Consider the following 20,540-nt stretch of genomic DNA (forward strand, 5'->3'; position numbering starts at 1 on the left):
ATTTCTAAGTAGATACAGATGTACTAATTAGTAACTCAGCACTCTTCCAACTTAGTTCATTAAGCTAGAACTTTTCCATTATGCCCACAATCCACTGAGGAAACTTCAAAATGCTAAAAACCTATCACAGTGTTCACTTATTTTTGTAGCTAAAAAAAAAGGAGTGAAGTACCATAGAAGTGAGAAGCACTCCAGGAAGAAATGGTCAGCAAGTCCTTAGAATAGGTATGAGGAAAATTATATTATTTCCTTTAAGGAATGATGGATAACAAGAGTACTGTATACTCCATTTGAGAAGTCTGAAAATGAGGTTGCAAGAAAAGGCTACCAGGTCAAGAAAAGTACTTCTGTAATTTGAGAAGCACTGTATTTCCTGAAGGCAGCAAATGCCCACGTTTTGGCTCTGAGATTCTCAGACATGTACCAAGAATGAAGGAAAGCAAGGCATAGTATATATTATACGGCAGTGAAAACAGTCATAGGGTATAGAGCCAGACAACCCTGGTTTCAGACCCATTAGGTCCTCTGTGGCTCTCACGGGCAAGGAAGAGTTGACTCTCCTGCATCAGAGAATCCAAGAGCCATACTCCCATGTAACCCAAACAGCTCAGCATTCATGCTGAAAGGTAACTGGTTTATTGTTTACAATTAGCAGCTCATTATCTTAAAGACAGCTTCTAAGACAGAAATATATTTATTCTATAGACTCTTAAAACAGACAAGAGATACATCCCTAAAGGACTAAGACAACAGTGAGGGGCAATAATCCTGAGGGAAAAAAATGATCTCCCTGCGATAACAAAACACATTCCTATAAACTTGACAAAAAACAGTAAGAAGCTCACATTTTCTTTATTTAAAAAAACCCCATGAACTCATTTAAAGTAATTCATCAAATCATAAAACAAGTAGAAACAAAGTCAAATATCAATTTTAAAAATATGACACACTATAATGTGTGTATACAGTCTCTTAAACAAATTAAGATTAGATCTGTATTAAACAGCTAGCTTTTCTCAAGTTGTTGCAAACCCAAGTATTGTTCTGACTATATAGTCATGATCATTTTTTGTAACAAAAAGATGAAGCTCAAACAGAACACCTCTTAGTAAACAGAACACCTCTTAGTATTACCATCTTAAGTTTTGCTACATTACCAGAAACTCTGTTTCCACAAGTGGATCTTTCTAAATCCATTTTTATTTTTAAAATAACTTTATTATTTGATTATATTCATTGTGAATTATGTGAAGACATGGAAAAATATAAAGAAAATGCAAAATTATCTAGTATCCCCCCAAATACAATAACAAAAGATTATATATATATATTTCTTTCTAGTCTTAGTACATATTTATGTAGAATTTTTAAAACAAATTAGTACTGTTAAATGGTTACATATCCCTTTTTCATTTCATATTATACATCAACCATTTCTTTAGTCCATTAAATATTATGTGAAAACATGATCTTCAGTTGGCTGCTTCACAGTCTGATTAGAGCTTAATGATAATTTACCTCCAGCTGGATATTCAGATTGTTTTGAATATTTGCTACTATAGTATGTTATACACCCTTCTTTATACATAATTATTTGTATGTATCTCTGATATTTCTTAAAGATAAATTCCTAGGAGTAACCAGCACAAAGGATGTTAAATATTTTCAAGCCTTTTGATGTATTTTACCAAATTGCCCTCCAAAAAGATTCTACCAATTTATAGTCATGTCAATAAATAGCTCAAGAACTATTTCTTCTTCACATTCCTTGGCAACAAAGAAACTGGATGTTACTGCCTACTCTTTTATTGTTACAAATTTAATGGGGAAATGATGAAATGATCTTTTTGTCTTTTTTCTAAAGTGTAAGCTTTTCCCTACATTTTACTGCTCATTTGCTTTCCTTTTATTATTTGAAGCTGTCCAGGTCTTTTAGAAGGCATCTCTGATGTGAGCAAAGTCTTGTCTTATCACTTGTTCTTCCTTAGGGGGCAAGAGCACAAAAGCTCCATGTCTTTTCCATGTTCTCACAAGTTAAGCAGGAATTTCCCAATGACTGGAGTTAGAAAGTCTCCTTGTTTTTAATGTCTTGGTAACAAAACAGAAAACTGGGCCATTTTCTGAAAGGAAGAAAGCAGGTACACGTTATGATTAACCAAACAGATATTATAGGCAGGGGTTTTTCATGCTTATAGGGCATGATAACACTTGAAGTGCTTGTTAACAGAGTTAGATTTTACAGAGTGAAGACTCATGGAATACACACTGAATTGACACTCCAGAAAGTTCTCATGTTCACCAAAGTTTGAAAATCACTAATCAGGAGTTTCCATTGTGGCTCAGTAGTTAACGACCCAACTAGTATCCATGAGGAGGTGGATTTGATCCCTGGCCTCACTCAGTGGGTTAAGGATCTGGCATTGCCATGAGCTGTGGTGTAGGTCACAGATGTGGCTTGGATCCTGAGTTGCTGTGGCTGTGGTGTAGGCTGGCAGCTACAGCTCTAATTCGACCCTAGTCTGGGAACCTCTATATGCCATTGGGTACGGTGCTTAAAAAAAAAAAAAAAAATCACTAATCAGATGTGGAACTTTGAGCATAACTCTTGTTAGTTCCTCATTCTTCATGTAAAGTGAGGCTCAGAATGTTTATCTCACAGAACTGTTCTGATTCTCACTTATCTCTATGCCCTTGCCCCTTTTACATCCACTAGGACACATTTTATACACCACCCCCTAGCCTGGATTGTTTATGCAACCCCCATCATTCACCTTATCCCACTGAAAAAAGTGATTGAAATTTTAATATGCTTGTATCTACAAATAGAATAGGAATTTATTCATTACAGCAAATCTTAGTTATCTGTGTAAACCACAGCTCGACATACATCAGGTGCTAAGTTTTTCTGAAGTGAATTAATGAGTGAATTAATGATACACACTGTAGTGCTGAGAGCTGAAACTACTACCCTGGAATAAGGGATTATTAGTATGGTGCTCCTTAATGCTATAGAATGGAGGCCATGATTCTCAGTTTTGTCTAGAGCAGCAATTCATTTTCCCTCTTAAAAAAGGCATATATGCAGAAACACAATTTTACACACATTTTCAGGAGCTGCCCAGAAGAATACTGACTTTTATTATCCAAACATTTTTACTTAAAAATGAAGTTGAAATAATAAACTTGTTGGTTGAGAAAGTATCTTAAGTTCAAGATACTTGAGACCAAAGACTACAGTCAAAGTGGGATCAGAAACCTTAAAAAAAACCCAAACCAAACCAGACACCATCCAATCTTGCAGATAACATTAGCCTCAACTGCAGCAAAAGTGAATCACATTTCCTGACAATTAATAGAGTGTTTATTTAGACAAACCAGTCCTGCTGCCCTGTCACATTATACTCATGTTCAGCAAAAGGTAACTGTTTGTAGTCCAAACTGACATTCTCAACGCTTAACATTCTTAGCATTTGCTTCTGTTTTCCTTTTCGTCATCATTATAATAAGGGCTGCCTGTATTTCAGTTATGATGAAATACTTTGGGGGGGGAATACTCCATAAAGAACATTCATCTCCTCGGTATATAGGCAGAAACCAACAGATGTGTTTCCTGTGTCTTATGGATTTAAAGTCTGTAATGGAAGACAGATTATAAATTCCAATATTCCTGATTTTGCCAATCCTCAAGGCTGAGAGGCACCTTATTACAGTGATGTGCTGGAACCTACTTGTACCAGCTTATAAAAACTGACTCTGTGTATCACTTCCCAGTTTACCAGTGGCTTCATGTTGGTAGTGTGAAATTGGCTCTGCAAGAGCATTTATACCACATCAGTTAGCAGATGCTACAAATCATGTCCCCTCCATGCCCATCAGTTGGCAGTCATTTATTTATCAGATGATGTCCTCATCATACTAAAATTGTGGTTCTTGTTCCAGGGCTCCTCAGAGATAATTCAGGTGGAGAGAGTTATTATCGACTTTTCAAATCCTCTCTCAACCACTTGTCATAAGACCTAACAGTAGAGGTATGCTTAGGAGATTTTAGGATGTGCTGGCTACCCTCTTTGGATATTAGGTGAACATAACATCTGATCAATTTCAGGCTGCTCTTTATCAAAGGTAGTTAACCAAGAGAGTTACAAGATGTCCAGATAAAAAACACATCTCTGGAGAGTTCCCATCATGCTGCAGTGGAAATGAATCTGACTAGGAACCATGAGGTTGCAGGTTCGATCCTTGACCTTACTCAGCAGGTTAAGGATCTGGCATATCCGTAAGCTGTGGTGTAGGCCAGTGGCTGCAGCTCCGATTAGACCCCTAGCCTGGGAACCTCCATATGCCGTATGTGTGGCACTAAGGAGAAAAAAAAAAAAAATACATCTTTCAGCTCAGTAGTCAATTCAAATTATAATCAAGGATTTAATACTAGAACTGAAAAGCTACCAATCTGCAGCACATGACATGTTTATCATTAATTACTGTCTTAGTTTGATGCAACATTAACCGTTAAGTAGACATTCCTTGGCACCATTTTAGTATTGCTATGTGTTTTGGCTTTTACGGCTGCCAACACTGTGCATGGATCTGCCAAAGAGAACATTTTTGCCTGCAGTGTAATCCATGTGCAGAGCAATTACTACCAATCTTCTGAAGTAAGACTTAGGGATACACTGCAAAGCAGGACAATGTCGAGAACCTAGATTAAATAATAAAATCCCCCACCTCCACTTCCAATGTTCTTGCATTACCAGCCAGAATATATGACTACTCAGTTTCACAAATGGTTAATATGGTAGTATATGGCATGACAATTTACAGAAAACATCTAGGCCAGTATAAAGTACATTGAGGGATCCAGGGTGAAATGCAAGTAAGAGAAAAAGCAGCTAAGGGACTATGGAAGTGTCTGCCTGCAGGTAGCTGAGGTACTTACCTTCAGGTTATGGAGGGTTTCTGACCATTCCATGGATCCTATCTGAGGTATGGTAGTAAGAAGTAAACTTTTGGCTTTATTGGCATTTTCTTTCAGGGTCTTTAAAACCCGATCCACTGAAACCTAGAGAAACAATAGCACAGGATATTACCAGCAATTGAAAATCCCACTAGTTTTCATAGAACATTTTCCTGAGTTCTTACCAGATCTGTTGAAGTCAGTTTACTCTGGTTTCCATCCCCTGAGCCCAAGCTCTGCATTTAACAGTGGAGAGGTCTTGGAGAAACCTAATGACATCTCTGAAAAGCACCAGTGCCATTCAATATGGTGTCTGAGAAACTTCCTCAGATGTATAATGTGTTAGCACAGTCTAGAAAGATTATGGCTCTTCTCTTTATGTCCATAGAATGGATTCTACTTTTTAAGCTGTTGCTATATTGGATAAATCAGAAAATAAACACATTTCTCTTTAGAGAAGTCATCCAGCTAATAAAGACAGACTGTGGAATGAAAGTATCAACATTTTTATAGCTTCCTGTGAATTAATGGATGGGCTCTTAATATAAAACCAAAAAACCCAAACCAAACACAGAAACAAATCACTTGAATGAGCTTCCTTATGAATTCTAGTATCCGAATCTGATCAAATCCCTAGATCCAGCTGCCAATTTACTGAAAATACACAGGAGTGAGAAATTTGATAAACTACACTAAGGAGAGATCATTTCAATAATCTGCACTGTGGGAAACTCCACAGGACAAATGAACTGATTTTTTTTTAAGAACACCTTTAAGAAAAAAATCATTTATACTAGTTGAGATAACTAGAAAATTGAACATTGCCTGAATATAAAGGAATTATTTTTGAAATATGGTAACGGTTATGTGGTTATTTTTGATGTCTCCTAAAATGTTTATAGATAAAATTATGGATCAGAGTATAGATGAGATATGATTGGCCTTAAGTTGGTATGTTTATAGTTGAAGCTGGATGCTGGATTCATGGAAGCTCATAACATTGCCGGTTTCTAATAAATGACTAAAATTGCTTCATAAGGAAGCTGAAAAAAATTTTAAGTATAAAACAGATGATTGGAGAGAGTACCTGTCATGCTGCACTATGCTGAGAAGATACCTAAGATTTAGGGGCACAATGATTACACCTTTCTTCGTACTTCCTAGAGGATAAAGTCCAGACCCCTCTACCAACTTTGAGATGATGAGCACTGTAGCAGAGGGGAGTCCCATCACTGTGGGAAGGGATCACAGCACAAAGCGATGACCAGTTGGGTGCCTGCCAGGTATTGTACAGACATGTTTTAGGTGAAATCTTCAAATGCAGGTTCATGAAGCATCTAAGAGATTTACTTCATTTTACCATTTTTCTCACACTTTTCCTTGTGGCTGATATTTAGATATAGATTCTGATCTCCTTTTTCTCTGCTGTTGCACTCCACCCAAAATGCCCTTTATACTAACCTGACAATAAATTCTAACCCTCTGTCCATTATCCAGCTTAAATCTCAAAAGTTTTTTTCAATTCCCACCCAGTTTAGGCATCTCTAAAACCTTCTTGCCAACCAGGCTGCACATCTGGTTTAAAGCGTAATGATACATATAGCTGACTGAAGTGATGCCATCTTTGTGCTTTCCTTGTGGCATTTAACATTATTTGCCTTTGTGCCTTACCACTTACACAGAGCTTAGTTTTTATGCTTTTAACTGAAGTAACTCCAATTGACTGTTTTCCAAACCTCATGTGGCCCACTAAATGAAAGCGCCATTAGCTCTGCAGAGGAGACAAATGTTATTAGATTGAACAGAAAGCCACAGGCAGGAAGCAATCTGCTCCTGGGGGGTGGCAAAGGCTGGCGTCTTCTATTAACTGGAAATAGCTTCTCAATACCATGAGGCTGAGGTGACCCTTACGTGTCCAAAGCTGCCAAGTCAGATATTATGTTGGGTCAGGATTTACAAATCTCTTATATAACAATCTAGGAGTTGGCAACAGTTTATTATTACACTGAGGAGCCAGGATAAGACATTCATGCAAGCCATGAATCTGTGTTCATCCATGACCCAAACTCCATACACAAGGATGGACAAGCAGCTTGAATATCTCACCTTGTTTTACATGAAACTGAGTGGTAAAATAAGCAGCTGTGAGATGGTGGTAAATTCCCCTGAATGTGTTCAGAATAGCCACCCCTGTTCTTCCTTCAAAACTTGACTGTAGTTTTTTTCCCTTTCTCTTTTTAAAATGAGATAAATGACAAGAGAAATCATCTTGTTTCTTCCAGTAAAATGCAAGGAATGAAAAGAAAAGAAGGGAAATATTAGATTAAAAGATTTAAGAGGCATTTTATTCAAATGCAATGTATGGATTATAGGGGACCCTGATTTGAACAGTTAAAAATTATGAGACAAGAGAAAATGTGAAAAGTTTGGATATTTGACTATATTAAGGAATTAATATTTTTTCATACAACAGTGGTGTTGGGTTTTTTTAAAATTTAAGAGAAACCGTTTAGAAAAATTTACTTCAAATTAATGAGGGTATGGGCGTATATATAAAACACAAGATTTGCCATGGCTAATAATTGTGGAAAGCTGGATGATGGGTAACTGGGGATTCATAATACTAGACACTGTATTTTGTAAATGTCTGAAGTTTTCCACAAAGAAAACTTGTTTTGAAAGCCTGACCTCTGTGGCCCAGTATCCTCAAATAGTAGCTGGACCTTGCTGTCTTTCTTGCCTAAAAACCATCACTGACCTCCCATCCGAAATCCTTACATGGTCTACATGGCCCTGCCTCCCTCCTTTCCACTCAAGCAAGGCCATCTTCCTCATCACACCTAAATCAGGAAGGCTCCCCGGACTTCAAGTATTTGGATGTGCCAATTGGATATGTACCTCTGTATCCCACCACACTACTTTTTATAACCCTGAGCCTTCTCAGGATGATTTGCTTGATCTCTACCCAGCTTCTCAAAACCCCAGAATGTTGGCTCCTCATGGACTTGTCTACCTGCTGTGGTATTCTTATACCTAGCGTGGTACTCATCCATGATAGGTTACAGATATTAATAGTATTCTATTACCAAAAAGAGGTAAGTAAGTTTTCCTATGTAATAAATAGTAATGGGAGAGATGATCAAGATGGCAGAGGAGTAGGACATGGAGCTCCCCTCCTCCCACAGATATATCAAAAATGCACCAATAGAGTTTCCATTGTGGCTCAGCAGTAACGAGCCCCACTAGTATCCATGGGGACGTGGGTTTTATCCCTAGCCTCGCTCACAAGGATCTTGTGTTGCTGTGAGCTGTGGTGTAGGTCACAGACACAATTGGGATCCTGCATTGTTGTGCCTTTGGTACAGGCTGGCGGCTACAGCTCCAATTTGACACTTAGCCTGGGAACTTCCATATGGTGTGGGTGCGGCCCTTAAAAGACAAAAAACAAAACAAAACAAAAAGCATCTACATGTGGAATGTTTCACATGAAACAGCTACTGAATGCAAGCAGATCTCAGACTTCTGATAGGGCAAGAACATTTCCATGTAACTTGGTAAAATGAAAGAAAAGAGAGGAAAAAAAAAAAAAAGAATGAAGATAGAACCTGTGCTCCTGAGAAGGAGCTGTGAAAGAGTAAAGGTTCCCGCATCCTGGAAAGTTCCTTCAGTAGGGAGATCAGCTGGGACAGAGGGGGTTCTTCAGTGCCTTGGAGTGGAGTGCAGCAACTGGTTTGCTGTAGGCAAAACAGAGAAAGGCCTGCATAGATGGTCAATCCTGCTGTCCTGTTCTCCCCAGCCAGAGATGCACATATAATAGTGCAGGCAGGGGCTGGGTGCTGAAGCTTGGGCTTGGAGGTCAGACCTGGGGAGAGCATTGGGGTTGGCTGTGTGGAGACAGCTTGAAGGAGCTTAAGTGTTGAGCAGTGGCAGCCAAAGGGGTACATGGAAGAAGCCTGGGCTCCCAAAGAGGCAAGGCTTGATGGGTGGCTCATGAGGGGAGGGACCATGTGCATGTGCATGTGCTCACAGCTAACAGCTCACAGCTAACACTGCCTACACAAACTCTGGGGGTAAGCATGAGCCATCATGGGCTCTAGAGGAGGGTGCAGGCTGCCATCTGCCCTGAGAGAGAAGCATGAACCAATTGCAGTCCCCATGCCACAGGTCCTGGGAGCGCATGAGGACCATTGCATCTGCACACCCCTATCAAGAGGATAAGGGCACACACTGAGGAATAAGGTGGAAGGCCCACTCTGAGGAATGAGGTGGAAGGCATCAATACTGAAACCAGCCCTCATGCCAAAAATATTAAATTCATGCAAACTATGCAGGGAATGCTCCTGCATAAAAATAGCCAAGGCTACAGTAGATAATTGCTTTTCCTAAACTCACAGGTTAAGAGAAATATTAGTAAAATGAAGAAGGAAACACTGCCAGTTGGTAAAGACCAAAGAGAATTCCCAAGAAGGAACAAACAATGAAACTGACCCCTTTAGTCAAACAGACACCAAGTTCAAAAAGGAGATAATGAAAATAATGAAGGAATCAAGAAAGGCCATCAACAGAAATGCAGATTACTCTAAAAAGGAACTAGAAACTAAGGAAGAGCCATGAAAACTTGGAATATTCATTTGCAGAGATGAAAGCTGAATTAAAGGCAATGAATAAGAGAATGAATAATGCAGAGTGAGATTTGTGGTTGCCAAGGGGAAAGGAGGAGGGAGTGGGATGGACTGAGAGTTTGGGGTTAGCAGATGCAAACTATTATATTTAGAATAGATAAACAATGAGGTCCTACTCTATAGCACAGGGAACTATATGCAATCTCTTAAAACAGGCCATGATCAAAGATAATATAGGAGAGTGTGTGTGTGTTTGTGTGTGTGTATGACTGAGTTACTACTTTGCTGTACAGCAGAAATTGGCACAACATTATGAATCAACTATATGTTAATGACAAAAGTAGGACATGAAAATAGGAACAAAGAACAAGGACAAAAAGTAGGAGACAGTAATAAATATGGTAGATATTGAAAAATAATGCAGGACAATTTAGAAGATAGAATGGAAATCACTCAATTAAAACATCAGACAGAAACCCACAAGAAAAGAAAATGAAAGCAATATAAGAGACCTATAGGATAATATAGTGTGTCAATCTCTGCATTATAGAGATCCCAGAAGGAGAAGAAAGAGAAAAAAGGGACTGAAAATTTATCTGAAGAAATTATGGCTGAAGTAAGACAGGAAGGAAACAGGAACAGAGGGCAACAGATATCCAAATATAGCAAGCAGAGGTTTCCAAACAAGATAAACCCAAACAGACACACACCAAGATATATAATAAAAATGGCAAAAGTTAAAGAGAAGTTCTAAAAGCAGCAAGAGAAAAACAAAAAGTTAATTACAGTGGAACCCCTATAAGGCTATTGGCTGATTACAGAAACATAGGCCAGAAGGGAGTGCGAGATATATTCAAAGTCCTGAAAGAGAAAAACCTGCAACATAGCATACTCTACCCAGCAATGTTATCATTTAGAATAGAAGAGAGAAATAATTTCTCAGACAAGCAAAAACTAAAAGAATATAGCTATGCTAAACCTATTCATTGAAAGATCTTCTCGAGCTAGAAATGAAGAATTTATAGGAATGAGAAATATCACAACCAGGGAGTAAACTGCTTAAACCAGTACAAAGATTTAAAAAAATATTTGAAAAGGTCTGTGAAAGCAATGATAACCACAATGAACAGGAAAAAGTATGAATATGAAGATGTAAAAGAGGACATCAAAATCATAAAACGTGGGGGAGGACAGGAAGAAAATTTAGGGGCTTTTTGTCTAGACTGTGTTTAAGCCTATATGACTACAAGTCTAAATCAGATATAGGAAGGGGTTTAACATACTTGAAAAACTGAGCAACCACAAATCAAAAACATACAGCAGATTCACAAAACCCAAAGAAAACATAAGCATAATACAAAAGAAGATCATCAAGTCACAAAAAGAAAAATGAAAAGGGGACAAAGAAGAAATATAAAATTAATGGGAAAAACAGTGTTTAAAATGGCAAGAAATACATATCTATCAAAATCACCTTAAATGTCAATGGGCTAAATGCTCTGACTAGTCACAGAATGGCAGATTGCATTAAAAAACAAAACAAAAACAAAACAAACAAACAAACAAAAAAACCCCTACAAGATGCTTCCCATAAGAGACCCACTTTAATGCAAAGGGCACACATAGATTGAAAGTGAGGGAATGGAAAAATATTTCATGTGAATGGAAATGACAAGAAAGTGGGGGTTGCAATACTCATATCAGACAAAATATACTTTAAAACAAAGGCTATAAAGAAAGATCAATACAAGAAGAGGAGTTTACACTCATCAACATATACACCCCTAATAGAGGAGCACCCAAATACATAAAACAAATACTAACAGACATAAAGGGAGAAATTGATGGGAATACAAAATCAATATGGCAACAGAGATCCTAAATGATACATTAGAACAGTTAGACTTAACTGACAGCTTCAGGATATTACATCCAAAAAAACCAGTGCACATGGACCATTCTCTAGGATTGACCACATACTGTGGCTCAAAACAAGCCTCAACAAAGTTGAGTACAGAATTTGTTTCAAGCATATTTTCTGACCATAATGGCATGAAACTAGAAATCAACCACAGAAAAATAAATGAGGAAAAAAAAAATTACATGGAGACTAAACAATATGCTACCAAAAAACCAATGCGTGAGTGAGGAAATCAAAAAGGAAATTAAAAAATACCTTGAAACAAACAACAATGAAAACACAACCACCTAAGATCTATGTAATGCCAGAAAAGAAGTTCTTAGAGAGAAGTGCGCAGTGATATAAGCCTTCCTTAAAAAACAAGAAAAATCTCAAAGCAACAACCTAACCTACCACCTAAAAGAATTAGAAAAAGAACAAATCAAACAAGGAAGGAAATTATAAAGATCAAAGAGGAAGTAGAGATTTTAAAACAATAGAAATTGGGTTGTGATGATCATTGTACAACTATAAATGTAATAAAGTCATTGAGTAATATAAAAAAATAAGTGAAAATAGGGAGTTCCTATTGTGGCATGGTGGTTAATGAATCCGACTGAGAACCATGAGGCTGTGGGTTCGATCCCTGGTCTTGCTCGGTAGGTTAGGGACCTGGTGTTGCTGCCAGCTGTGGTGTAGGTTGAAGATGCAGCTCGGATCCTGAGTTGTTGTGGCTCTGGCATAAGCCGGCGTCTATAGCTCCGATTAGACCCCTAGCCTGGGAACCTCCATATGCCATGGGAAGCGGCCCTAGAAAAAGGCAAAAAGATCAATCAATCAATCAATCAAACCAAGAGCTGATTCTTTTAAAGTGTAAACAAAACTGACAAACCTCTGGCCAGGCTCACCAAAAAGAGAGAACCCAAATACACAAAATGAAAAAGGAGAAATATCTACTGATATCACAGAAATACAAAAAAAACTTTGAGAATACTATGAATACTTATATGCCAACAAATTGAACAACCTAGAAGAAATGGACAACTTTGTAGAAACAGACCTCCAAAACTGAATCAAGAAGAAATAGATAATTTGAACAGACCAATCACTAGAAGTGCAATAGAATTTGTAGTAAGAAAAACTCCCTACAAACAGAGGGCCAGGGCCAGATGGCTTCAGGTGAATTCTACCACACTTACAAAGAAGAATTTTACCAATCCTTCTCAAATTTTTCCAAAAGACTGAAGAGGAGGGAAAACTCCCAAAGACATTCTATGAAGCCACTATCACCTTAATATCAAAACCAGATAAAAATATGACCAAAAAAAAAAAAAGTCAGTATCTTCACAGATATGGATGCAAAAATTCTCAACAAAATTTTCACAAGCTAAAACATAAAAATCAGATACCACAACCAAGTGGAATTCATCCCAAGATCACAAGGATGGTTGTGATCAACATATGCAAATCAATGTAATACACCACATTAACAAAAGAAACTCAAAAATCACATGATCATCTCAATAGATGCAGAAAAAGCATTTGACAAAATCCAACATCCATTCATGATAAAAACTCTTACCAGGGAGTTCCCTTCGTGGCTCAGTGGTTAACAAACTCAACTACAATACATGAAGATGCAGGTTCAATTCCTGGCCTTGCTCAGTGGATTAAGGATCTGGTGTTGGGTGAACTGTGATGTAGGTCGCAGACACAGCTTAGATCTTGTGTTGCTGTGGCTGTGGTATAGGCCGGCAGCTGTAGCTCTGATTTGACCCCTAGCCTTGGAACTTCCATATGCTGTAAGTGCAGCCCTAAAAACGAAAACTCTTACCAAAGGGAGTATACGGGGAACTCATCTCAATGTAATAAAGCCATTTATGACAAACCCATAGCCAATATAATACTCAACAGAGAAAAGCTGAAAGCCTTCCTTCTAAATTCTGGGACAAGTATGTCTACTCTTACCACTTTTATTCAATATAGTATTAAAAGTCCTAATCATAGCAATCAGAGAAGATAAAACTTATCTAAATTGGAAGGAAAGAGGTAAAAACTGTGACTATATGCAGATGACATGATACTATACATAGAAAACCCTAAGGACTACACACAAAACCAACTAGATCTGATAAATGAATTCAGCAAGTAGCAAGAAACAAGGTTAATTTTGGTTGCATTTCTTTACACTAACAATGAAATATCATAAAAGGAATATATAAAAAAATACCTTTTAAAATTGCACCAAAAAATAAAATACCCAGGAATAAACCTGACCAAGGAGGTGAAAGACATACTAAGAACTATAAAACATTAATAATGGAAATTAAAGAAGATTCGAAGAAATGGAAAGATACCCCATGCTCTTGGATTAGAAGAATTAATACTGTTAAAATGGCCATAATACCCAAAGCAATCTACAGATTTAATGTGATACATATCAAATTACTGATGACATTTTTCACAGAACTAGAAAAAAAAAATCCAAAAATTTATATGAAACCATAAAAAACTCAAAATTGCCAAAGGAGTCCTGAAGCAAACAAACAGCAGGAGGCATTACCCTCCCAGACTTCATACAATAATACAAAGCTATGGTAATCAAAACAGTGTGGTATTGGCACAAAAACAGACATAAAGATCAAGGGAACCGAATAGATAGCTCAGAAATAAACTCACACACCTATGGTCAATTGATCTGCAACAAAGGAGACGACAATGAAATGGGAGAAAGATAGTCTCTTCAGCAAGTGATACTGGGAAAGTTGGACAGCTGCATGTAGATCAATGAAACTAGAACACACAATCACACCATGAACAAAAATAAGCTCAGAATGGTTTAAAGACTTCAACATAAGCCAGGACACCATAAAAATCCTAGAGATCATAGACAAAACATTTTCAGACATAAATTGTACCAGTGCTTTTTTAGGTCAGTCTCCCAAGGTGATAGAAATAGAGACAAAAATAAACCAATGGGACCCAATGAAACTTACAAGGTTTTGCATAGCAAAGGAAACCATAAAATGAAAAGACAACCTATGGAATGGGAGAAAGTATTTGCAAACAATGTGGCCAATAAGGGCTTAATCTCCAAAATATGTGAACAACTCATACAACTCAACAACAAAGCCAATTGGAGAAAAAAAAAAGGGCAGAAGATCTAAATAGATATTTCTCCAAAGAAGATATACAGATGACTAGTAGGTACAACATCACTAATCATTAAAGAAATGCAAATCAAAACTATAATGGAGGTACTACCTCACACCAGTCAGAATGGCCATCATTAAAGTCTATTGTGGCACAGTGGAAACGAATCTGACTAGCATCCACGAGGATGTGGGTTTGATCCCTGGCCCTACTCAGTGGGTTGGGGATCCAGCATTGCCGTGAGCTATGGTGTAGGTCGCAGACATGTCTTGGATCCTGAGTTGCTGTGGCTGTGGTGTAGGCCAGCAGCTATAGCTCTGATTTGCCCCCTATGCCTGGGAACTTCCATTGCCATGGGTGCAGCCCTAAAAAAAATAAAAAATAAAAAAGCAAAAAAAAAATAGAAATAAAAAAATAAAGTCTACAAAAAATAAATGCTGGAGAGAGGGTGTGCTGAAAAGGGAGCCCTTCTACACTTTCTTGGTGAAAATATAAGTTGGTGCAACCACTCTGGAAAACAGTAGGGAGATGCCTCAAAAAACTAAAAGTACAATTACCATATGATATCCAGCAATCTCACTCCTGGACATATATCCAGACTAAACTATAATTCAAAAAGACACATGTTCACAGCAGCACTATTCGCAATAGCCAAGACATGGAAACAACCTAAATGGGATACTACTCAGGATCACAATGGAATACTACTCAGCCATAAAAGAGAATGAAATAATGCCATTTACAGAAACATGGATGGAACTAGAGATTATCATACCAAGTGAAGTCAGAAAGAGAAAGACAAATTACTATATGATATCACTTATATGTGGAATCTAAAATATGACACAAATGAACCTATCCACAAAAAACAAACAGATTCACAGTTGTGGAGAACAGACTTATAGTTGGGGGCAGGGAGGCGGGGTAACCTGGGAGTTTGGGGTTAGTGATGCAGACTATTGCATATAGAATGGATAAGCAAGGTTTTACTGTATCAGTTCTCTGTGTATTACTATTGAATACACAGGGAACTGTATTCAATATTCTGAGATAAACTTTAGTGGAAAAAAATAAAAAAGAATGTGTATATATATATATAACTGAATCACTTTGCAGTAAAGCAGAAATTAATACATTTATACTTTAATAAAAATTAAAAATAAATGAATAGGAGTTCCCGTTGTGGCACAACGGTTAACGAATCCAACTAGGAACCATGAGGTTGCGGGTTCGGTCCCTGCCTTTGCTTGCTCAGTGGGTTAACGACCAGCATTGCCATGAGCTGTGGTGTAGGTTGCAGACGCGGCTCGGATCTCGTGTTGCTGTGGCTCTGGCGTAGGCCGGCGGCTACAGCTCCAATTCGACCCCTAGCCTGGGAACCTCCATATGCCGCAGAAGCGGCCCAAAGAAATTGCAAAAAAAAGGACAATAAATAAATAAATAAATAAATAAATAAATAAATAAATAGTAGCACAGTATAAATAACTTATAACCAAAAGTCTTTATCCTTAATGTAAGAGCCAAGTCTCAATATGACTCCCAGCATACCTACATGTTTACAATGTACTGTTCCATGTTGATTCTTTGATAAAAATGTCTTTTTCTTCTCTGTGAAGTGTTTTGTTCTTGTCTTCCAGTGAGAACTATAGAAATTATTTGGTAATATCTAATGACAATGTATAAAAAGCTGACTTTAAAAACCTAGTAGGAGTTCCCATTGTGGCTTAGCAGGTTAAGAACCTGACAGTGTCCACGAGGATGCAGTTGGATCCCTGGCCTTGCTCAGTAGGTTAAGGATCTGGCATTGCTACAAGCTGTGGCATGGGTTGCAGATGTAGCTTGGATCTGGTCTTGCCGTGGCTGTGGTACAGACCGTAGCTGCAGCTCCAACTCAGCCCCTAGCCTGGTGGAAACTTCCATATGCTGCAACTGCAGCCTAAAAAAAAAAAAAAAAAAAGAAAAAAGGAAAAACCCAAAGCCCAGTAGAAAAGCACTTTTTGGAATGAGTATAACAGAGACAGTTAAGATACTATCTTACTGGCCTTTATGGCACATGGAAACCCAGGCCATATGTGTTCCAAAGGGAATTCCACCTACCACTTCCTCATGCTCCTTCCAGCAATCATAATCTGTTGCCATGGCGATACTTGCATAGCAAATTCCAGCCTCCTTAGCAAGAACCACCTCTGGAACTGTGGTCATGTTGATAACATCCGCCCCCCAGGTTTGGAACGTGAGGCTTTCTGCCCGGGAGCTAAAACGAGGTCCCTCAATTGTGATCATTGTCCCTTTTGAGTGGCACCGGAGTCCTAGCTTCTTAGCAGTTTCTATGAGGACCTAGAACAGAAAGAACCGAATTCAAAACATACAAACCCAAGCGGGGCTTAATTTATCCTCCCCCCATATTTTAACAATTACTTAAAATTTTTTTTTACTATAAATACTTAGTACCTACAAGCCTCAAAGAGAACCTCTGAGATCAGAGAAGGGTGTTTCCCAGACTCTTACCCACTTACATAATCCTATCTCTGGCCCAGCTTCTTGTATATAGCTCATAGCTACAAGAGCAAACTGAGCTTTCTCTACATACCAGGCATTTGTTTACATGTTTTCATCTTACTTCTTAACAGCTTTAAGAGACTAATATGGATTGTGAATGTGAACTTGAGTCTGTGCTCTTATGCTCCAAGGCTACATACTAAGTTTCCTTCCTCCTTCACATTTCGGATATATGCAGAAACAACAGTTTTTAAGCTCCTGCGAAACTCATTCTCATTGCTCTTTTATACAAAACCTGAGAATTTTGTGAAAGCTTTTTGGGGGTAGAACATGATTTGATAATCTCTTTTGCCTGTTGCCTCTGTAAAGACATACAGTAATAACAGAATGTGGCTATGCTGACTCTGTCCAACAATAAACTTATCTTGGCATCCCTTTAGTGACAAGGCCAAACATAAGTTTTAGAAACATTATTTAAAAGTTTGATCACTTTTTCTGTTAGGTTATTAACTTCATCTTTTTTTCTTCACCTGTGTTTCAATATTCCTTTTTAATTAAAAGAGAAAAATTAGTCTTTTACATTTAACTGTTAAAGCACTGCTGAAAATTCACTTACCCTTTTGTATGTCTTAGTTTTCTCATCTGTAAAATGAGCATAATAATACTGTATAACTCAGATACTGTGAAGATTAAATGAGCTAAGGAATATATAGCAAGGAATTGTGTTGGGCACATTGTGAACACCATATGTATATGCTAAACTGGTCTTATAACAATTATCAATGCTGGAAATTTCTACATATTTCCCAGATAATTGGTCAGGGCTTCTAGGATACTGTACATAAAATGGAGTGACTCAAAGTCAATAGAAGGCTCCAATGTAGGCCAAAGTCTTGTCTGCACATGTGTGAACCACATAAACAAATTAACCTATTTCCTTAAAAAGAATGTGTTATCATGGCAATAGGAGAAAGAATTAACACGAGCCTCAGCAACTCCAAATTTAGAACCATGACAAGCCATAGACAGTGACTGGTTTATGCTACATCATGTTTATTTATCCTGTGTATGCTGAAAATAACTTTTCCCTAAGGAGTATAGGTTATAAATACAAAGGCTTAAATCACTCCTCCCTCCTTTGCTGCTCTCCCCAACCTTTTTCAAAATTAAGATATAACTAGCCCAGGCTTGTTTTCATTGAACGTCTTTAAAAATTCCAAAAAACCAAGCTATGTGTCTTGGCCAAATTTCAGAGTGCTTCTAGAGATGTTTGAAGGAAGATCACAACTATTTCAGGCCAGTGGCACGCATTGTGTATCTTTATAATCACTCTGGGAGGCATGTACTATGATGACAGGGAAGAGGAAGAGAAGGCTCATGGGTGTGGACCAGCCAGTAACACTGGGATAGACCCTGGGGCCTTGACACCTGAACCAGCACTTTGCACTGCCACACGGAAAGATAATGCCATTTTAAGATAACAAAAATACAAGCAATAGGCTGAGGTGTCTCTTTAGTGTGCCAGGATTTTTTTTCAGATTACTACCTACCTATCTGTCTATCTATTTTGGATACACCTGTGGTATGCCAAAGTTCCTGGGCCAGGGATCAAACCCACACCATAGCAGTAACAATTCTGGACCCTTCACCCACTGAACCATAGGGGAACTTCCCCCAATATTCTTTTAAATCTTTCTGTGGGGGCTGTTGACTTGGCTAGACTACTATGATAGCTGAATTAATTTGGTCTCAAGGGAGGCCAAACTGTATTACTGGGAAGTGTCACCCAGCCACCACATTTACATGTGCTCTGTTTACATAATTAGCACTTTCCTCACCCACTTCTATTTGTATCACTGGAGCACTACCTCAGATTTCCTCCTAACATGCATATTCTCTCCCTAGTCCCAAACTGCCCCCATTCAGAAGTGAACAAAAATTTTATATACATTTATTCTCCCCTGGAGAGAGCAAATTTATTATATGGATAGAACTGTCCAGAAGACTAATAGCATTCTGATATATTCTGATAACTACCTAGAAACATATACAGTTCATCCTTGTACAACACAGGTATGAACTGTATGATATACACATACATGGATTTTTTTTCCAACAAATTTGTAGTACAATACTAGACAATCTGTGGTTAGCTGAATCCTGGGATGCAGAACTGCAGATAGGGAGAGCCAACTGTAAAGTTATACTCCAATTTTTGACTGCATGGTTGGTCAGTATCCCCTAACCCTAATGTTGTTCATGGGTCAATTGAATATCTAAACTCAATACTTAAACTTCACCTTTCTTATTTTTTCAAGCATGTAAAAAAGTCATTTTCATAGAAGTCACAGAGAAGCAACATGCAGTGATATACCTGAAATGGCTCCATCCAAACCCTGGTTTTGGGTTCTAGATTTTTGAGGCCAGAGTGAGGTTAAGGTCCCCCAGCTAAGGAAACTAGTTTTACAAGATGACACAAGGCTGAACACAAAAGCTAAAATAAATCTACTTTACACATACAGGTGTTTAAATTATCTGAATGATTAACATGTTCAGGTATTTGTATTGTCTAAGTTATAAAGTAGATTTTACTAGACAGTTTGTCTCTGACAGTATTTCTGGCCTGTAGGGTTACACCTGACTTTAATTTAGTTCATAAAAGCAGTTATCAGTCATGAGGTGTCTCATAACTGACAGGCACCATTCAAAGTAGTTTATAAGTAGCTCTTTTATCCTTCATAATTCTATGAAGTACATGTTAGTATTACCTTATTTTTACAAATGAGAAAACTGATGCCAGAGGTTCTGGTTCAGAAGCACACACAGTTAAGCTGAAGAATAGAGATCTGATCCCAAGTAAACTGGTTTCAGATTGTGCGCTCTTGGATAACATGCTATCTTAAATTATTTAAAAGGTATCCTGACAGCAAAATCCAAAATTAAAAAAAAAAAAAAAAAAAAAAGTAGGTTGCAAGCAATTGGAGTTAACAAATGATTGAGAGTAGTGGAGGCATTATTAGCAAAGTGATACAACTTTTCTTAAAACCTTACCTCAGCAGCAAGCTAGAGAGGGGAAGAGAGACCACATGCTTGGCCAGTTAATCTAACCCTAGATGCCACCCCAAGCCCTCATGATTTATTTTGGTGCACCTTCAGAAAGATTACGAACCTCTCTCGTTTTAGGGCAGAATGGCTCAGCCATTGGAATATGGCACACTCCTCTGGCACAGGAATGGTTTCCGTCATAGAAGGTCTGAGGCCTTTTGGTAGTCCTACAAAATAAAGTTTAAAAGGTTATTTTTTTGGGGAAAAAAAAAAGAGCTTCTCAATGATACTTAGTTTTTCTGGCTCTGGGTTGGTGGTGACTTGCTTCGCAATAGGAATTTAAGTGCCTGTGGTCTGGTGGCTGTGA

General features: G+C 38.0%; 1 protein-coding gene across 1 annotated transcript in view; it reads right to left on the reverse strand.

Annotated features, from left to right (window-relative positions):
- Positions 618 to 20,540, reverse strand: part of MTAP (methylthioadenosine phosphorylase) — a 51,436-nt gene continuing 31,513 nt past the window's right edge. The window contains exons 5-8 of the mRNA XM_003121879.4: positions 20,298 to 20,400; positions 16,727 to 16,966; positions 4,937 to 5,059; positions 618 to 2,120 (exon numbers count right to left, since the gene is read on the reverse strand). Coding sequence (XP_003121927.3) covers positions 2,082 to 2,120; positions 4,937 to 5,059; positions 16,727 to 16,966; positions 20,298 to 20,400 — 505 coding nt within the window. The 3' untranslated portion in view covers positions 618 to 2,081. The remainder of the gene's footprint in view (positions 2,121 to 4,936; positions 5,060 to 16,726; positions 16,967 to 20,297; positions 20,401 to 20,540) is intronic.

This window comes from Sus scrofa, chromosome 1, assembly GCF_000003025.6.
Source record: "Sus scrofa isolate TJ Tabasco breed Duroc chromosome 1, Sscrofa11.1, whole genome shotgun sequence".
Classification (NCBI taxonomy): Eukaryota; Metazoa; Chordata; class Mammalia; order Artiodactyla; family Suidae; genus Sus; species Sus scrofa.